The sequence below is a fragment of the Rutidosis leptorrhynchoides genome, chromosome 6, assembly GCF_046630445.1.
Source record: "Rutidosis leptorrhynchoides isolate AG116_Rl617_1_P2 chromosome 6, CSIRO_AGI_Rlap_v1, whole genome shotgun sequence".
Classification (NCBI taxonomy): domain Eukaryota; kingdom Viridiplantae; phylum Streptophyta; class Magnoliopsida; order Asterales; family Asteraceae; genus Rutidosis; species Rutidosis leptorrhynchoides.
Window position 1 is genome coordinate 423,860,364 of NC_092338.1, and position 17,513 is coordinate 423,877,876.

Here is a 17,513-nt window from a genome sequence, read left to right on the forward strand (position 1 = left end):
ATTAATAAATGTTATATAACATAAATATAAATATTAGTAAACATAAATGATAATTAGGCGACAGTGTCGGGCATATAAATGTTAGATAATAGAAATATAAATGTTAGTAACATAAATGATAATTAGGCGACAGTGTCGGCCATATAAATGTTAGATAATTAAAATATAAATGTTAGTAACATAAATGATAATTAGACGACAGTGTCGACCATATATTATTCAGGTGGTATAACCGACCATATATCATTTAGGTGGCAGAGCCAACCATAATTAGTATTAAGATTATCGTGCTGATAACGTGTTATAATTCAGTAGGCTTATAACTACCTTTAGTGGTTTGATTCTTGATGTTATAATTCAGTAGGCTTATAACTACCTTTAGTGATTTGATTCTTGATTAAGAATACTAATAATGAAGTGTAAGAACAAAGATGATAATGGAGAGAAAGAAAGAAACACTTTGTAAGTGTGAGAAATGGTGCAAGTTTAATGCTTGCATTCATGGCTATTTATAGCAAAAATATCACAAGTTTAGGTAATACAATAATATTACTTTTGTGTATCAATAATTGACTATCCATTTATATATATATATTTATATATTATAACACATTTATTTATGTCTTGAATTTTAGGCAATCAATTTTGCTACAATTAGAAGTCAAGATAGTTGATTTACACGTGCGAAGTTAAGATAGTTGATTTGCACGTGGACAATACAAAGCATCTCTATATAAACCTTACGACATACTCCACTTGACAACCTTAATTAACCTCGTTGACATCGTCACTCGATCTTTCAGCTTTCTCTCAATTTTGCGTCGCCGTAACACCACCATAACCATGTCGACACCGTTAATTCCGTTAACGTTATTGTTAATTCTAACGGCCGTTTTAGTAGAATCACAGTCTATTATTCCAATAAGATACGATGGATTTGTGTATAAAAAAAGGGCGGCGTCAACTGGAACGGTGCTGATTGAGGCGTTTTATGATCCCGTGTGTCCTGATAGTAGAGATTCTTGGGCCCCACTTAAACAAGCTGTTGATTATTATGGTACCAACGTTGTTTCTCTCATCGTTCACACGTTTCCGTTACCGTAAGTCTTACTTTGGACTTTTTATTTTTATTTGTTTGTTTTGCTAAGAGATGTATTATTTTCATAATTTGTATGTTTAGAGTGTTCATGCTTTAATTTCTTGTATCATGTGCATTGAAAGTTGTTTTGTGTTATAGATTGGGGTAGTAGATTTGTGAACCGTCACTTTATGTCCATGCACCAATTAGTTAAAGAAATCTCATACTCCATATTTCGTATATATTGAGTTGGCGTAAATGTTAAGCCATGTACGTCTTAGTAAAAACTAAAAAAACTTTCCCATTTGACTTTTTAAAGACTTTTTCCTTCAACTTTCACTTTCACCCTCAATTGTTTTGTTTGTATTATAAAATACTTCATAAAATTTATACCAATGAAAAATACATTTAAAACATAATTCATTCATATAATTTTCGTCAAATATTATATCATACAAACAAAACTATTTAAGATCAAAGTTGATAAAGATTGACCTCAAAAGTCAAACTACGACAGTTTTTTTGGGACGGATGGAGTATAACTTTCCTTTTTCGTATAGCTTGAAAGTAAAAAATCCTTATGTGTTTACCTTTTGTAATGTGTATCTATTATCTTATATACTAGATACTAGTACTAATTATAATTTATAATCTATATCTATATTTTACATGTGAAACAATGCCATATTTTATCTTTTATTGGACTAAAGGGACATTAGTCTAGTGGTATTTAAGTGACCTTCTGAACCATGAGGTTGGGGTTTAAGTCCTTGATCAGATATTCAGATGGGACAACCTTATGTCCGTATATTTTCGTGAATTAATTCGTGGTAGTGGGTCTGTGATCGAGTTGTCTTTATAAGAATATGATCGGGCTAATACAATATGCATTAAGTACATGTTTGGCTTTGAAAAATTACAACATGGATTGATATCACTTTGCCCTTCTAAAGTACCAAAATATCAAAAGAAGAATCTAAAGATATTTTGGTAAACTTAATTGAGAGAACACAAGAAAGTTGGTTGCTACTAGCTCATCAAAAGAGCAACTATCAAAGCCAATAGTACTACATCTAATGCATATTTGTTAAGCAAATGGATTTCGTGGGATATGATTGTAAAGTTGCTTATCTTGTTAAAAGTTAGGGACTTTTTCCTTTTTTTTATATCATTGATTTTGATTGGAACCTACTTAATTTACCAAAAACTCATGGACATAGAGAAAAAGCCAACTGAGATTGAGTCCAACCAGAAGGGATTATATTTAATTTGGTTTGTATTATTAAGTTAAGGGGTGTTTGGATGCGCATGTATATATAGATAATTTGGTTTGTATTCTATTTTTCTGTTTCTCGTTTTCAATATTATCCGCCGCATCTCTTTTAATTATGAACAAACTGCTTGCTTCTTTTAAAATATATTTTTTTTTCTTAACCAATATTATCTCTATAACTTCTTTCCTATTTTAATTCTTCAAAATGATCATGCTATCAAAGTTGCGGATTCACTTTCTTTTCAATCCTATTTTACTTTTTCTATTAATTATTGTAATAATCGGTGTGGGGCTGAGCCGCCTAACTTGACTAGGTTCCAAACCCCGAAAAAAAAGAGAATATTTTGTCAAAAATTCTTATTTGCAACATTGAAGAATATTGCTATCGTCGACAAAAGTAGCAAATCAAAGCGGTACTTGATCCTTAGGCACAGCAAGTCACGGCGTAAAAGGAAAAAAAAACGCTACAGAAAAGGAGGAGCCGTCAAGAAATCTGCAACTCTATCAACGAATATCAGGCTATTCGGTGCAACAAATGAGAAAAAAAAAGTTTCTTTTTACGTCTTTATTTATTGTTTATTGTTTTGTTCCAGTCCGAACTTTCGCGATTTCGCCGTTCGGACTGCGGGGGAGTGTTAGAGTATAGATTAGGCCTGGCCCGTTTGTGGGCTTAGGGTTTCTAGGTTAACTTGTACTCTCTATAAATAAATAGTGTGTCAATAAAGTATAATAACCTACGAGTTCTATTCTATAACACATTATGATACAATTTCTTACTCGTTAGGATTAATCATTTTTGGAAATGTAACATTATCTCTACCAGTTCAATAACTCTTAGTTGACAAATTACGGTGAAATTTTTGCTACAGATACCATGACAATGCTTTTGTGACTTCTCGAGCTTTGCACATTGTCAATGACTTGAATGTTTCAGCTACGTACCATTTGTTGGACGCTTTTTTCAAGCATCAGGTAACAACTCCATCTTAAACTCTAGTCATATCAATTCTCACATAGGTAGAACTGCACTTCAAAAACACAAAAGTTTAATCTTACTTTATCATGTGTTTTTTATTTTTTAAGATGTTTTTATCTGAAGATATGCGAGCCATGTCTGTAAAAAAGATGTGGTCTAAATGTCTGTATGCTTGCTGAATAATGAAGACTGTTTGTTTTTATATTTGCAACATAAGTTAATCATGTCTGCACCAATTAAATGCATATTTCTGAGTCTGCTAGTTTGCAGACAGAATAAGACATTATTTTTTTTTTTTAAAGGCAAAATAATTTTATTAATATATAAATATATGTACATTATACATCCCCGAAAAGTAACAAACATCCAACGATTATAACTACTAGACAAATGGAATTAAAAACCGACTATAAGTAAAACCCCCAGGAGAGGGGACTCAACGAATCGAGTAGGGACACGAAGTAGTACACAGTGCTGATCGAGCAGCGACAAAGCATAAACTCCAAAGCCCGTTTAACCCCTGAAGATCTTGCCTTATAGAAGGTTAGCCACGAGAAGCATAGGGGATGCTGTGGGGTATTAGCCAATGCCCACTCTTGATGTAACAACGCAATACGAGCTCGGGTTAATGAGCCATTGTGACCATTGAATTTGAGCTTTCTTTATTCGACCCGAAATCCATTTAAAGGATGAAAGTTGGATATCCGCTAGAATTGAAGGTATGTCCCAGATTTGGTTTTGAAAGATTTTTAGGTTGCGATATCTCCAAATAGAATAACCGCAGACCCACTTGGTGGCTTCCCATATTTTTGAACCTATCGATGAGAGACTGGAGCTGCAGCTACTTGAAAATAAATCCGCGACGTTTAGTTCTGCCGGGGGAGAAAAATTCCACCATTTGTAAAAATCCAACCATATAGCTTTAACCTGGGGGCATGTGGCAAGAATATGTTCGGTTGTCTCGGACGAGTCTTGGCAGATATTGCAAAGAACCGAACCGAGGTCTAAACCACGTTTGTCAAGTTCGAGTTTAACTGGAAGTCGATGAAGTTTTGCTCGCCAAACGAAAAGTTCAACTTTTAATGGGACAGATCTGTTGCGTTTTGTAGGTGGTTTTACAGTTGAAGGTTGGAGACGAAGCATGTCTAAGTTTGCCGAAACTTGTTTGGTGAAAGAGTTATCCGAATCTGTTAGGGTGCAAAGCCACGAGTCTTCGGTAACGTTATTAGTATTCTGAGGTGGAGTAAAGTTCTCGATCAAACTTGATAGCTCCTCCATATCGCTAGCGCTTCTGCCCCTTGGAGAATGGAGCCAACTGCCATTGAATGAAAAGGATGACCCAGCTAAGTCCACCCGATCGAAGACGGTGCAACTTTTATCAGTATCAAGTGCAAATAATCGGGGGTATTTTTCTTTCAGAATGAAGCTCCCAAGCCAACGGTCGTGCCAAAAAGCTGTGCGTTTTCCATCTTTTAGAAACCTGCAAAAAATATGCGAAAAATCCCATCCAGCTTTCTCGAAATCCTTAGTGATATTGATGATGTTAAACCAAGTGGCACCGAGTTTCTTAAACCTGCAAAAGTCGTTAGTGACAAGCCCACCGTCCCTACCGTAAATACTAGAAATCACTTTAGTCCAAAGTGAGCAAGGTTCCGATTTGAACCGCCACCACCATTTTCCTAGCAAGGCTAGGTTTTTGGCGGAAAGTGATCCAATGTCTAAACCTCCCGAGTCGTAAGGTAGTAAAGTGTCATCCCATTTAACCCAACATATTTTCTTACCCGACCCGGACCCGCCCCAGAAAAAATTACAACGAAGCGATTCAAGTTGTTTTAAGATAGAGGACGGGGCTTTGAAGAGTGAAAAGTAATAAAGTGGAAGACTAGAGAGAACGGATTTTACCAATGTGAGCCGACCTCCGAAAGATAAAGTTTTTGATTTCCACTCCGCGAGTCGCTTTTTGAATTTGTCCACCACCGGAAGCCAATGAGTGGGTTTGTTCATCTTAACTCCTATGGGTAAACCTAAGTAGGTAAAAGGAAAATCACCCGCTTTACATCCGATTCTTAGAGCTATACTTTCCAAGTCCCCATTCGAAACACCAACACCGAATAGATTGCTTTTATGGAAGTTAACTTTTAGACCCGAGAGATCTTCAAAGCACTTGAGAATTTTCATGGTGTTCAATATGTTGTGACGGGACCACTCACCAAAAAAGATGGTATCGTCGGCGTATTGTAAGTGCGAAATTATGACTTTTTCTTTACCGACTTCTATCCCTTTGAAATGCCCCGACAACATGGCACGCTTTACAAGGAGGTTTAAACCTTCCGCCGCAATTATGAATAAAAAGGGGGAGAGTGGGTCACCTTGCCTAACACCTCGTTCCGGGGTGAATTCACGGGTTGGGGATCCGTTAACGAGAATGGATATTGAGGCGGAGCTAAGGCATGCGAAGATCCATTTTTTCCATCTATTACCGAACCCGATATTCTCCATGGTTTCCATCAAGAAGTCCCATTTTAGGCAATCAAAAGCCTTTTCGAAATCTACCTTGAAAATGAAACCTTTTCTTTTTTGTCGTTTGAGTTCATCGATAGTTTCGTTTGCGATGAGAACCCCATCGAGAATAAATCTTCCTTTCAAGAATCCACTTTGTTCGGAACCTACGAGTTTATGGATAACCTTTTCGAGTCTCTTTGAAAGAACTTTTGCCACAATTTTATAGTAAGACCCGATAAGGCTAATGGGGCGAAAGTCACTGGGGGTTAGCGGGTTATGTTTTTTGGGGATGAGTGTGGTAAAGGAAGCATTACACCCCTTGGAGAATTCCATATTTGACCAAAACCAGTTGAAAGCGTTAACTACATCATTCTTCACTAACCACCAATATTTTTTGTAGAATTTCAAATTGAAACCGTCCGGACCGGGTGCTTTAGAGCTACTACAACAACGAATTGCCTCCCAAATCTCGGATTCACTAAAGGGGTTTTCGAGCATCTCATTATCATTGTCGTTTAAGATCTTTGATTGAAGGTTGAAAGAGCATGAAGAATCATTATTAGCTTTGAAGATGTTCGAGTAATGGTTGAAGATTTCATCTTTAATTGCGTTTGGTTCCTCCGACCAACAACCATTAATTGAAATGCCGAAAATATTATTTTTCGTGTTTCTCCTTTTGACGTAATTGTGGAAGAACTTTGAGTTTTCGTCTCCCTCAAGGGACCATTTGATGCGGGCTTTTTGTTTAAGCATTTTACATTTGATTTTCTCTTTTTCAATCCATGCTTTACGTTCGTTCAACCACGTATCCCTCTCGGTTTGAGATAAAATTCTGATCTGAGCATTCTTTTCCCACTCGCTAACCGAATCTGCTAGTTCTTGGATCTCGATATCGAGTTTACCAAAGTTTGTTTTGCTCCAATCGTTGAGTGCTTTTTTCACGTTTTTTAGCTTATTTCGAAGTATGCAATCACCACGGTTACCACCGACATGTAAATTCCATGCATTTGAAATGACTTCCACCGAACCCTTATCATCGAGCCAAGCGTTGAATACTCTAATTGGCTTTGGGCCAAAGTCGATGATTCGGTCTCGGAGAATTATTGGGCAATGGTCGGAGGTGAATCTATCCAAGGTGTTTGCGAAAAGAGTTGGCCAGATATTATGAAACTTGCTGGAGACAAGGAAACGATCTAACTTACTGAATTTTAAACCGTCTCCGCTGATTCTCGTGAACTTTTGGCCGCCAAGAGGTATTTCAATTAAACAGCACTTATTGATGAAATCGTTGAACATATCCGACCAGGGTTTGTTGAAGTCGCAATTTAATCTTTCGTCTAAACCTCTAACCTCGTTAAAATCCCCGCAAAGTAACCAAGGCATGTCTTTAAAGTTGAGAAGATTTTCTAAACTTTCCCACATTAGTTTCTTCTTGGCGGTGTTATGTGGTCCGTAGACATTGACAAAAGCTATTTCTTCATCGATACCTTTCCAATGTCCTTTGATAGTTAAAAAGAATTCGCCTTCGATCGCTTGATTGACATTAAAAACATCAGTGTTCCAGACTAACAACATCCCACCCGAGAAACCTACTGCATGTTTTTGTATGTACTTGAAGTTTTCAGAACCCCAAAAATTCTCTATTACTTTGTCTTCGATCTCACCACACTTGGTTTCCTGGAGTGCTAGCACCTGTGGTTTTTCTTGTCTACAGAGTTTTTGAATCCAATCCTTTCGATCATCCTGTCCAATACCACGAATGTTAAGAGATAAGATATTCATTATGAAAACAATGACTTACCGAGGGTTGGAGGTAGATCAACAATGTTGATCCGCTTTCCAACGAATGCCGATCTCTTTTCCGAGCTCTTTATGGTTGAGGCTGCCGATGGATCCCGAAGAGTTACCTTTCCTGGAACGAGAGAGACCATTGGAAGAAGCTTCATTGATGTGTTTCGATGATGTGTTTTTATCTTTCAATTTCTTTCGATTGTTGGTAGGGAGTTTCTTGATAGAGTTGAAAGCATCTGAGAGCTTTTGGAGATCAAGGTCAATAATTGGTGATTGGTTTGATGCAGCGTTGGTTGCCAAAACAGTGTCAGTGTTTAAGTTATGCTCGGGGTTGGGATTAGGGATTGTTGGGTTAACTGAGTTTGGATCGGGGATAGGTTCGGCAGTTGAAATGGGATTGTGAATATCATTACTGGGATTAGCTGCGGGTTGATCCGGGATATTAATAATGGGTTGGGTAGACTTTGGTGTAATAATGGGCTCAGGAATTGGGCTAGAGGGTTGATGAGGTGAAATGGGTTTAGGGGGAGTAATGGGCCTGGAGGTATTGATTGGGCTCGTCACCGTGTTAAAAATAGTTGAAGGGTCAGGGGTATTTTGGTTACCGTTATTCTCGACATTAATGAAGGTATCGGGAACATGAGGGGATTTATTGCTCTGTGAAAAAATCTTGTTAGTTTCGAGGCGTTTTGATTCGGAAGACAAACCGTTTGTTCCACCTTTATTGTGCTTTGTTTCGACCGGTGCCGGAGTATGACTGTTGCAATCAGAAAAAGAACCATGACCTTCAATGTTGACGTTATCGGAATCTGGATTTAGGGGCGGAAAGGAATCGTTCACCGATTTTATCCCATCATCGTTACTAGACGTGTAACCATCACTTTCACTAGAGTTGGAAGTATCATCCGACGTGTATGAATCCGAATCCGAGACAATTTCCACAATGTCGTTAGTATCTTCGATAACATGGACATAGACGAGTTGAGTGCCTACCAAAAGTCTGACATACCCACTAACAATCATTGGATCCCAAATTTTGATGAGGACTTTACCTTTAACAAGATTCTTAGCTTCTAAAAGGTTGCAGTTTTGTGTGTCGAGGGGTTCTCCCCACCATAAAGCAATTGATTTGAAAGTGTTTTCATTCCAGCATATCGTTGGGACGCCTGTGATCGTGACCCAGGTGAGTCGACCCGGGGGGCTATCCTGGATATTCCAAGGTTTAAGGGAATCCAACCAATCACGAATGGGATGATTTTCATTCTCCAAAATATTGGTAACCACTGCCTTGTTGTTTAAGATTAGTAACACAGAGACTCCACCTAAATACTTAATGTTACAGTCGTGTAAACCCGCTGCAATGCAGACTTCTTCAATGCATTCAAGTGTTTCAATCTTCTTGACCACACCACCGATGGCGTTTTCAAGATATTTGACGTTGGTTTCGCAATCCTTTGCTTGAGTTACTCTTTTTGTTTTTGATTTTATTTCCTGCCCTTGTTGATGGATAGTTGGGTTGTCGATAATTACTTCTTTGAAGAGCCTCTCATCCACGTAAGAGTTGTTCATGAAGATCTTTTTGAAGGGTCTAGGTTTAGTCGGCAGTGGGTTTTGAGTTTGCTGCTTTGAATTTCTCTCTTTGGCAATAAAAACTTTGAAGTGATTTCCATCGATAATAATGGTGTTTAGTTTTCTTGCCATGAATTCTTTGTCATTGACATCTTCGAATCGAACAAACCCAAATCGTTGGCCACTTTTAAGCTTTTTGAAGGGAACAAAAACTTCCTTAACGATACCGAATGGTCTGAAGATATTCCAAAGTCCAGCGATGTTTAGGTGTTCTGGAAAATTGTGAAACATAAAAGAGGTGAGGTTCGATGGTAGGTTTGAGTTGTGTTGATGTGATTTTGGGGTATTAATCTTAATCGGCGATTGATAGGTTTGATGGCCAGATCCATATTTTTTGATCAGATCCTTCGCCTGGGAGATGGAGGTATTAGGTATGATGTTGGGATCGTGCAAGAAGGGATGGTTAGAGTTGCTCTTGTGTTTTGAGATGGATGTAGATCGTCTTTTTCGGGTGACCTCGACCCATACACCTTCTTCAGCTGCAGTAGTTGTTGGAGGGTTATTGTGATTGTTGACGGCGGGTATTGGTGGCGGTGGTGGGAGATGGCTGTCGTTGTTGGAGGTGAAGGGTGGAGGTGGCGGTTTGTGGTGGTGACCGTCGGTGTTCTTTGGTGGCGGTGGGGGATTGGGGGTGAAAGGGGAGGTTGTTGGAGGGTTATTGTGATTGTTGACGGCGGGTATAGGTGGCGGTGGTGGGAGATGGCTGTCGTTGTTGGAGGTGAAGGGTGGAGGTGGCGGTTTGTGGTGGTGACCGTCGGTGTTCTTTGGTGGCGGTGGGGGATTGGGGGTGAAAAGGGAGGTAGGGATTGGGAGCATTTTTGACATTGAAACGTAAGATAGAACAGGTAAACAGGGGTCTAGAATAAGACATTATTTAATCTTATGTATTTAGAAAAACAAATAGTCTGCAATAAAAACGTCTGCGGGCGCGCAAACATAAAACATAAAACATAATAAGATTTGCAGGTTGAAAAACAAACAACACTAGTGTATTATTTAGGACGACCTCCATAGTATGTTACTTGTACATAAAGTAATAACCGGTCTGGACTCACAACACAAGTCCTCAGTTTTTTTTTATCTTAAATACACTCCATAAGAGCAATTTGTTGTATACGATATGCTGAATTCTGTTCTTTTATCTTATATCATTGGTGATAAATCATGGTTATTTCGATAATCATTGATAATGATTGACTTTTCATCAACAAAAACAGGAGCAATTCTACAACGCACAGACCTTAGGCATGTCACGAGAAGCTGTTCTCGATCAAGTTATAGGGTTTGCATCAAGTACGTTAGGGAACTCATTCAAATCTGCTATCAAGTCTGGATTCAATGACTCAAAAACCGGTACCAAAACTAGGGTCTCATTCAAGGTAATTTCACGAACCATCCTCTTTGAGTTGTACTTTCTGCATAAAGTGTATCACCTCGTCATCTGTATATCCATAAAATCCTCATCTTGTTTACAAGTTGTAATCTTTGTATTAAAGCTGGAAAACCGGCAGGTTGGATATTCAGAATTTTAATACGGGTTAGCCGGTTGGGTTGAACTTGCTAACACATCTCTGTCCATGTAGAAATTGAGCAATACGTTAATTATGAGTCCAAAGAATGGGACATTTAAAACATAGTCTAAATGTTTAAAAAGGCTATTCAGGACTCTGAGTGCGTTAAATATGTACATTGACGATTTTCAGACCTTTCAACCCATCTGACCCGCTAACATGTTTCATTTTAGCACTTACTTTTTTTCCATTTGACCCATTTGGACCTGTTTATACGTATACGGGTTGGAATCGCCTCCTAGAATTTCCATAACGCGCATTCTCATTCTGTTGCTTACATGTTATGCCCTAAAAGTTGTCAGTCGAGTGACACAATTTGATGCTGTCTGCCGATTTTAGTCGTAGTACATTGTAATACACATACAATAGTACTGTCAATTATTAATAACTGTCTTATTTTTGCAGTATGGTTGTTCAAGAGGGGTCTACGGCACACCTTTCTTCTTTGTTAACGGGTTCTTAGTACCATTTAACGATGATGACACAATTGACTACAATGGCTGGAGAAAACTCATTGATCCACTTATCACCAAGAAACAACATTATCCTTCAAATATCTTTTAATTCATAAATTGCTCTCATTCCCTATTTCCTAATAACTATGTTTGTATGTGGGTTTTAGGTGCTAGTATTTTGTATGAATAAAAACATCAATATCGTATGAATGTTTTGAACTATATCAATATATTATGAGATTCTCAACACGAGGTCAACGGTGTATTTTGAGACGAATATGGTATTACAATCTGACCAATGGGTTTTTGTGAAATGTTTAGATTCTCAAGCACCACAATATAAGCATAACATATAGTCCCTACGTCTCATAATAACGGTCACATTTTACTTTTTGAAGTCCATCTCTTAAAAATTTGACTTTAAATATTTTTGTTTATGTTATATAATACTCCTGATTGATAAATTAATATGTATATACTAAGTTTCATGTATGCTTTCGTTGGTATACTAAGTTTCATATATGTTTTCGTTGGTATAGTTTTCATCAAATATATTGTATAACACAAACAAATATATTTAAAGTCAAAGTTAAATAAGAAAGAATTCAAACAATAATTTTAAGACGGAGATAGTATAATTTAATTCTGTATTTATAACTTAGAACTATCATCAATAAATACTGATATCAAATTCTTATTAGAAAAGTCATTATTACCAAAGAATATTTATAATATACAATTAGTTTGAATTTATAAAATTAAATATATATATATATATATATATATATATATATATATATATATATATATATATATATATATATATATATATATATATATATATATATATATATATATATATATATATAATATATTTAAACGTGGCCTTTTGAATTAGGTTTAAAAATCTTATTTTCGACTTAATGAGCTTAATAGAATGAAACTTAATATCGAAAGTAATAAAGGGTGTTTGTTTTCAACTTATTAAATAAGACACGTCTTAATATAAAAAATTCAAATAAATGTGAAATTACATTTTAGTCACAATGTTTTAAAATTTATCAGTAACTGCTTTTATAACTACCTCACATGGAGGTTCTTTTGGTAATTTCATTATTCGGACAGGTATTCAGCACAAAAACAAATAATAATTATTTATCAATCATTTAATGTTAAAGGACATCTTATTTAAATTCAGACAACATGACTTGTTAAGAAAAGAAAAAAAAAAACAAACGTGTAACACCGACCAATTTTTTTTTTTTTTTAAAAACACAGCGGGAGACTTTATTAACAAACACAATATAAGTCACGACATTACTTTAATCTGAGTAATTAAGTTTAAGTTTACACAACAGTGTTACGTTATTACAAAACATGATTTAAACAGATGTCCACATCAGAGTAGGGTTGTCAAACATGTCTTCTGCATCAGCACCCATCCCGACTAGCAGTACCTAAACCTGCAAGGGGTAATTATGTGGGGGATTAGCGCACCGCTAAGTGAATGGAATCTATCTAACAGATATAGCTTAAGTCACATACAAGCTATATACTAACAACAACACATGCTAACTACCAACTAGCATACAATAAGACAATACGAGGATCGGCGGCTTGTACGAGCACACGACTCCTAGCTGATCGGACTTGAGTCTACCGATAGTCCCTGCTACTCAATTCACAGTATAGTTATCCAGATGCAGGGGGTGCATCGTTCACACTATACTCTACAATCAGTAGCATATGGACCCAACCTCCCCTAGGCACGGTTGACCTCATACGGACTCTAACCTCTCCTAGGCACGGTCTCGAGTCCCCAGTCTCCCTAAGCCTGACTGGTGCCATTCACACAGTGTACACATAAATCACATACAACATCAGGCATACTATATTATTCTAACATGGCAATTTCTACACTATGCATGGTAAAAGAGTCAACCACGGTAGCATGATATGCTACTTAAACTCTATCCGGAGATAGACCCACTCACCAATTACAAGCAACTGCTCAGTTATTATTTCTGAGCTTCCTCCTTGTCCTTATAACCTGAGAACAACACAAACAAAGTTAATATATATATATCCAATAAATAATATAATCATTTCATACAATTAACTAGGTCATAACACCATATATTCATAATTTTATGAGTCTACATCATGAATCCATTCAATAATGGCATACAAGTGCGTGCAAAACATGACATACACACTAAAACTTCTTTTCTGACCCCAAAACAGTTTGATCTAGTTTCTTAAAAGTTCACCATTGAAAAGTATTATTTATTACGATTCTAACAATAGTTTATTCATCAAAAACGGAGTTACGTTTTGAAAGTTACGCCCGTTTCAATTTCATAAAAGGCACTGTAGCAAATAGTGGCACTGTAGCAACTCGGTACTGTAGAAAATAGTGACACTGTAGCAACTCGGTACTGTAGCAAATACTGACACTGTAGCAACTCGGGTACTGTAGCAAAAGTGACACTGTAGCAACTCGGGTACTGTAGCAAATAATGTAGCAACTAGGTTTCGAACAAGTTCGCTGATTTCGAACTTTTTTCGCCCAAAACTCAATTTTTGAGCGATTTTGATCAAATTTTAAGCACATGGAAGCTACTAAACATATATACAACCTATTTCTAACATCTATTGGTGTTTTTGGAACATTAAACAACAAGATTTGAGCTAATTTTTTCAAAAACCCATAAGAACACTAAAACCCAATTTTCAACAAGATTAATACATAAATCTTAATACTTACCTTAAGATGATCACAAGAACACAAGGAATCGATTGCTAACTTCAATTAATCCAAAAGCTCACAAAATCAAATTAGGGTTTATGTGTGTGTTTGTGTATGCGTTCGTGTGTGTGTTATTGATGAAATAAGAAATAGATATAAATATCCAGAAACATATACTTAAATGAGTTACAAACTCATACCCCATATCACACAAGTATTTACCATTTATCTGATATCTTTCGCACAAGATTAGGTAACTCAAACGACGTCCAATTAAAATAAACAAACATGTTCTGGGACCCTTGTCACAAACTGGTCACAACACAAATATAATAAAACACTAATAAAATAATTAAAATAAAAGCACTTAAGACTAAGCACAAATCCTAAGGGCAAAATAGGCAACTTACAACTAGCCCGGGTTTCAGTCTGTTACAAAACGGCCCTAAAATGTTAAGGTTAAATAATTCGATAACACATAATCCATACTGGTATTACTTTAGCCCAAATTTATAGCCTTGATAGTTCGAACATTATATGTGAAATCAAAGAAATAAACGTTTTTGAGGATGGAAATTTGATTATGATGCCGTTATCCTACTATACATTAAAAGAGGGTTTTTATTAGCTAATAATTTTTTCCAAAAACTCCTTAATCACCGTTAGATTGAAAAATTAAGTTAGGATAACCCTTAATATTACGATCATTATGTTGTAAATTTAGTAGTTAAATATGGATGGTAATTAGTCAAATATGGATAGTAAAATTTGTACTATATATATGTGCATAATGTAAGTTACAAAAACACACATATACATTAAATACATCACACCTCTCTTCAACCTCTTTCTCTCCTATATCTTCTACAACACATCTCTCTTTTATTGGTTCTTTCAATTTGAATATATTGAACCAGGCCACTAAAGGTAGTTATAAGCCTACTGAAATATAACACGTTATCAGTACGAAGTGCTCCGTATAATCAAGGTTTATCTAAGCAAGCACACGTCACTAATCAAGTTAAGAAATTATCTAACTTTTATTAACTTCACTAACATTTATATTTATGTTATTTAAGTTATATATGGTCGGTTATACCGCCTGAATTATATTTCTGTAATCTAACTTTTATTAACTTCACTAACATTTATATTTATGTTATTTAAGTTATATATGGTCGGTTATACCGCCTGAATTATATTTCTGTAATCTAACTTTTATTAACTTCACTAACATTTATATTTATGTTATTTAAGTTATATATGGTCGGTTATACCGCCTGAATTATATTTCTGTAATCTAACTTTTATTAACTTCACTAACATTTATATTTATGTTATTTAAGTTATATATGGTCGGTTATACCGCCTGAATTATATTTTCTGTAATCTAACTCTTATTAACTTCACTAACATTTATATTTATGTTAATAAGACCTCGTGATTGTACGCAACACGTCATTTGACAACACGGTACTTTATGTACGCAACACGTCATTTGACAACACGGTACCATGGGTCGAGATTAATTCTGATCAATACGAATACGATGGGGTCTTTATATGTTATCTAACATTTATGATTACTTATGCAATTAATCATTATTTATTTCATGCATACTAATGTTTATTCTTAAAAGTAAATCTTAAAAGTTAAAATAAGAAAAAATAGTTTGTATTTTTATTAAAAGTAAATCTTAAAAGTTAAAATAAGAAAAAGTAGTTTGCATTTTTATTAAAAGTAAATCTTAAAAGTTAAAATAAGAAAAAGTAGTTTGTATTTTTATTAAAAGTAAATCTTAAAAGTTAAAATAAGAAAAAAAAATTGTGTCCTTTATATTACTCATACGCGTTTTGATATAGTGACTTTATTCGTTAACGTCAACTAACGACGTTACAACGGTCATATATACATAACGGTTGTTAACTTCAACTGACGACGTTACAACAACTATATTTTTCAAATATAAAATAAACATCTCCGTTTTCACATTTTCACAAATCAATCTTCATTTTCAGATTACTACCCTCAAAAAGTTTTTGTAAAAATGATTCACACAAGGATGATTTTTCCTATTGTATTGGTCATATTAACTATCATCATTGTTGCTAATATACCACCGGGTGAACCTATATTCTATCCTGCCCTTGTGGTTTTATTATTTGTAATCATACCATTATTCTGTTGTTTGCTACTTATGAATTTAAAATGATTCTAATTTCATTTTTATTATTTGTCTATGAATAGAAGTTGATTATGATTATGATTTATGTTATTCATCTTTTTGATAATAGAAAATGTCGAATTTGAAAAGGCTTAAATTTGCTCATTTAGAACAAGTGGGAACAACTACTTAACATGGGTTATGAATGTAGAAAAACATCTCGAATCAAACGGTATTTTAGAAACCCTGAATGAAAATAACAATTATTCCGAACAAGAGAAAGCAATAGTAAGTATTTTTCTTAGCAAACATATTAACGAGTCCTTAGAATCTACATATTATATGATCGAAAATCCAAGTGTATTATGGAAAATACTCAAAGATAGATACGATATTAATTATTAAAAAAAATAATAATAACGGTGATCCATGAAAGAATAAAATTAAAGATATTAGTAGACGCTCTTATAAGAATTCCGGAGATTCTTATTAATGATCTGGTAACGTGGATCATCAGTCTAGTATTTCTTGAATACATGAACATCTTGTTTAGCTCTACAAATAAGTCCCAAAAGAAAAGACAACGAGAGTGAATCTGTTGACAAATCTTGATTAAATTTACCCTGAGCTACCTTGAGACTTGAATGGTTTGAATTTTTTAAGATGCCTAGTTTTTTTATGTATCACTCATAAATAAATGGTTTTAGACCATAACGCATATGTTTTATTAAGTGTTATCTTTTATGTACTTCAGCTTATAACTTGTTTGCAGGTAATATAATTTGATTATCTTGCTGAAATATAACTCATTATTTGCTTATCTTATTTGAAGTTTTAGTATGAATCCTGCTGAAATACAACATCAATTAAATGGTAAAGACCTATGTATTGCAGATAGTAGTAACATACACACTATGATCAAATCTAAGAAATATTTCATTGATTTAAATCAAATGAAGGAATTATAAATACTATATCAGCTCTTGCAAACTTGATATAAGGAACGAAAAAGGCAAAATTTCATATTACCAAATGGTACGAATTTTTTGGTAAACAATGTCTTGTTTTCTCCCAAATCAAAGAGAAATTTGTTAAGTTTCTCTGATATATATCATAATGGATATGATTATCAGTCAATGATAATCGAAAATGAGAAATATCTATGTAGCACCGAAAAACGCATATGATAAAAAGCGCATATGATAAAAAGCGCAGCGCATAGGATTAAAAGCGCATATGATAAAAAGCGCATATGATGAAAAGCGCAGCGCATATGATTAAAAGCGCATATGATAAAAAGCGCATATGATGAAAAGCGCAGCGCA

The 17,513-nt window shown here is 35.1% G+C and overlaps 1 protein-coding gene across 1 annotated transcript; it reads left to right on the forward strand.

Annotated features, from left to right (window-relative positions):
* The first annotated feature begins 780 nt into the window (after window positions 1–780).
* On the forward strand, window positions 781–11,532 carry LOC139855598 (uncharacterized). Its single transcript, XM_071844837.1, has 4 exons — window positions 781–1,100; window positions 3,221–3,323; window positions 10,467–10,628; window positions 11,226–11,532. Exons 1-4 carry the CDS (start codon window positions 844–846, stop codon window positions 11,382–11,384), a joined length of 681 nt encoding a protein of 226 aa, XP_071700938.1. The 5' UTR covers window positions 781–843; the 3' UTR covers window positions 11,385–11,532.
* Window positions 11,533–17,513: the final 5,981 nt, after the last annotated feature.

Excerpts from the sequence above, each read along its gene's own strand:
- LOC139855598 (XM_071844837.1), top strand. The coding sequence starts at position 844 with ATGTCGACACCGTTAATTCCGTTAACGTTATTGTTAATTCTAACGGCC. Across the intron at positions 1,101-3,220 it reads GTTCACACGTTTCCGTTACC|ATACCATGACAATGCTTTTG; the intron begins GTAAGTCTTACT and ends TTTTTGCTACAG. Across the intron at positions 3,324-10,466 it reads ACGCTTTTTTCAAGCATCAG|GAGCAATTCTACAACGCACA; the intron begins GTAACAACTCCA and ends CAACAAAAACAG.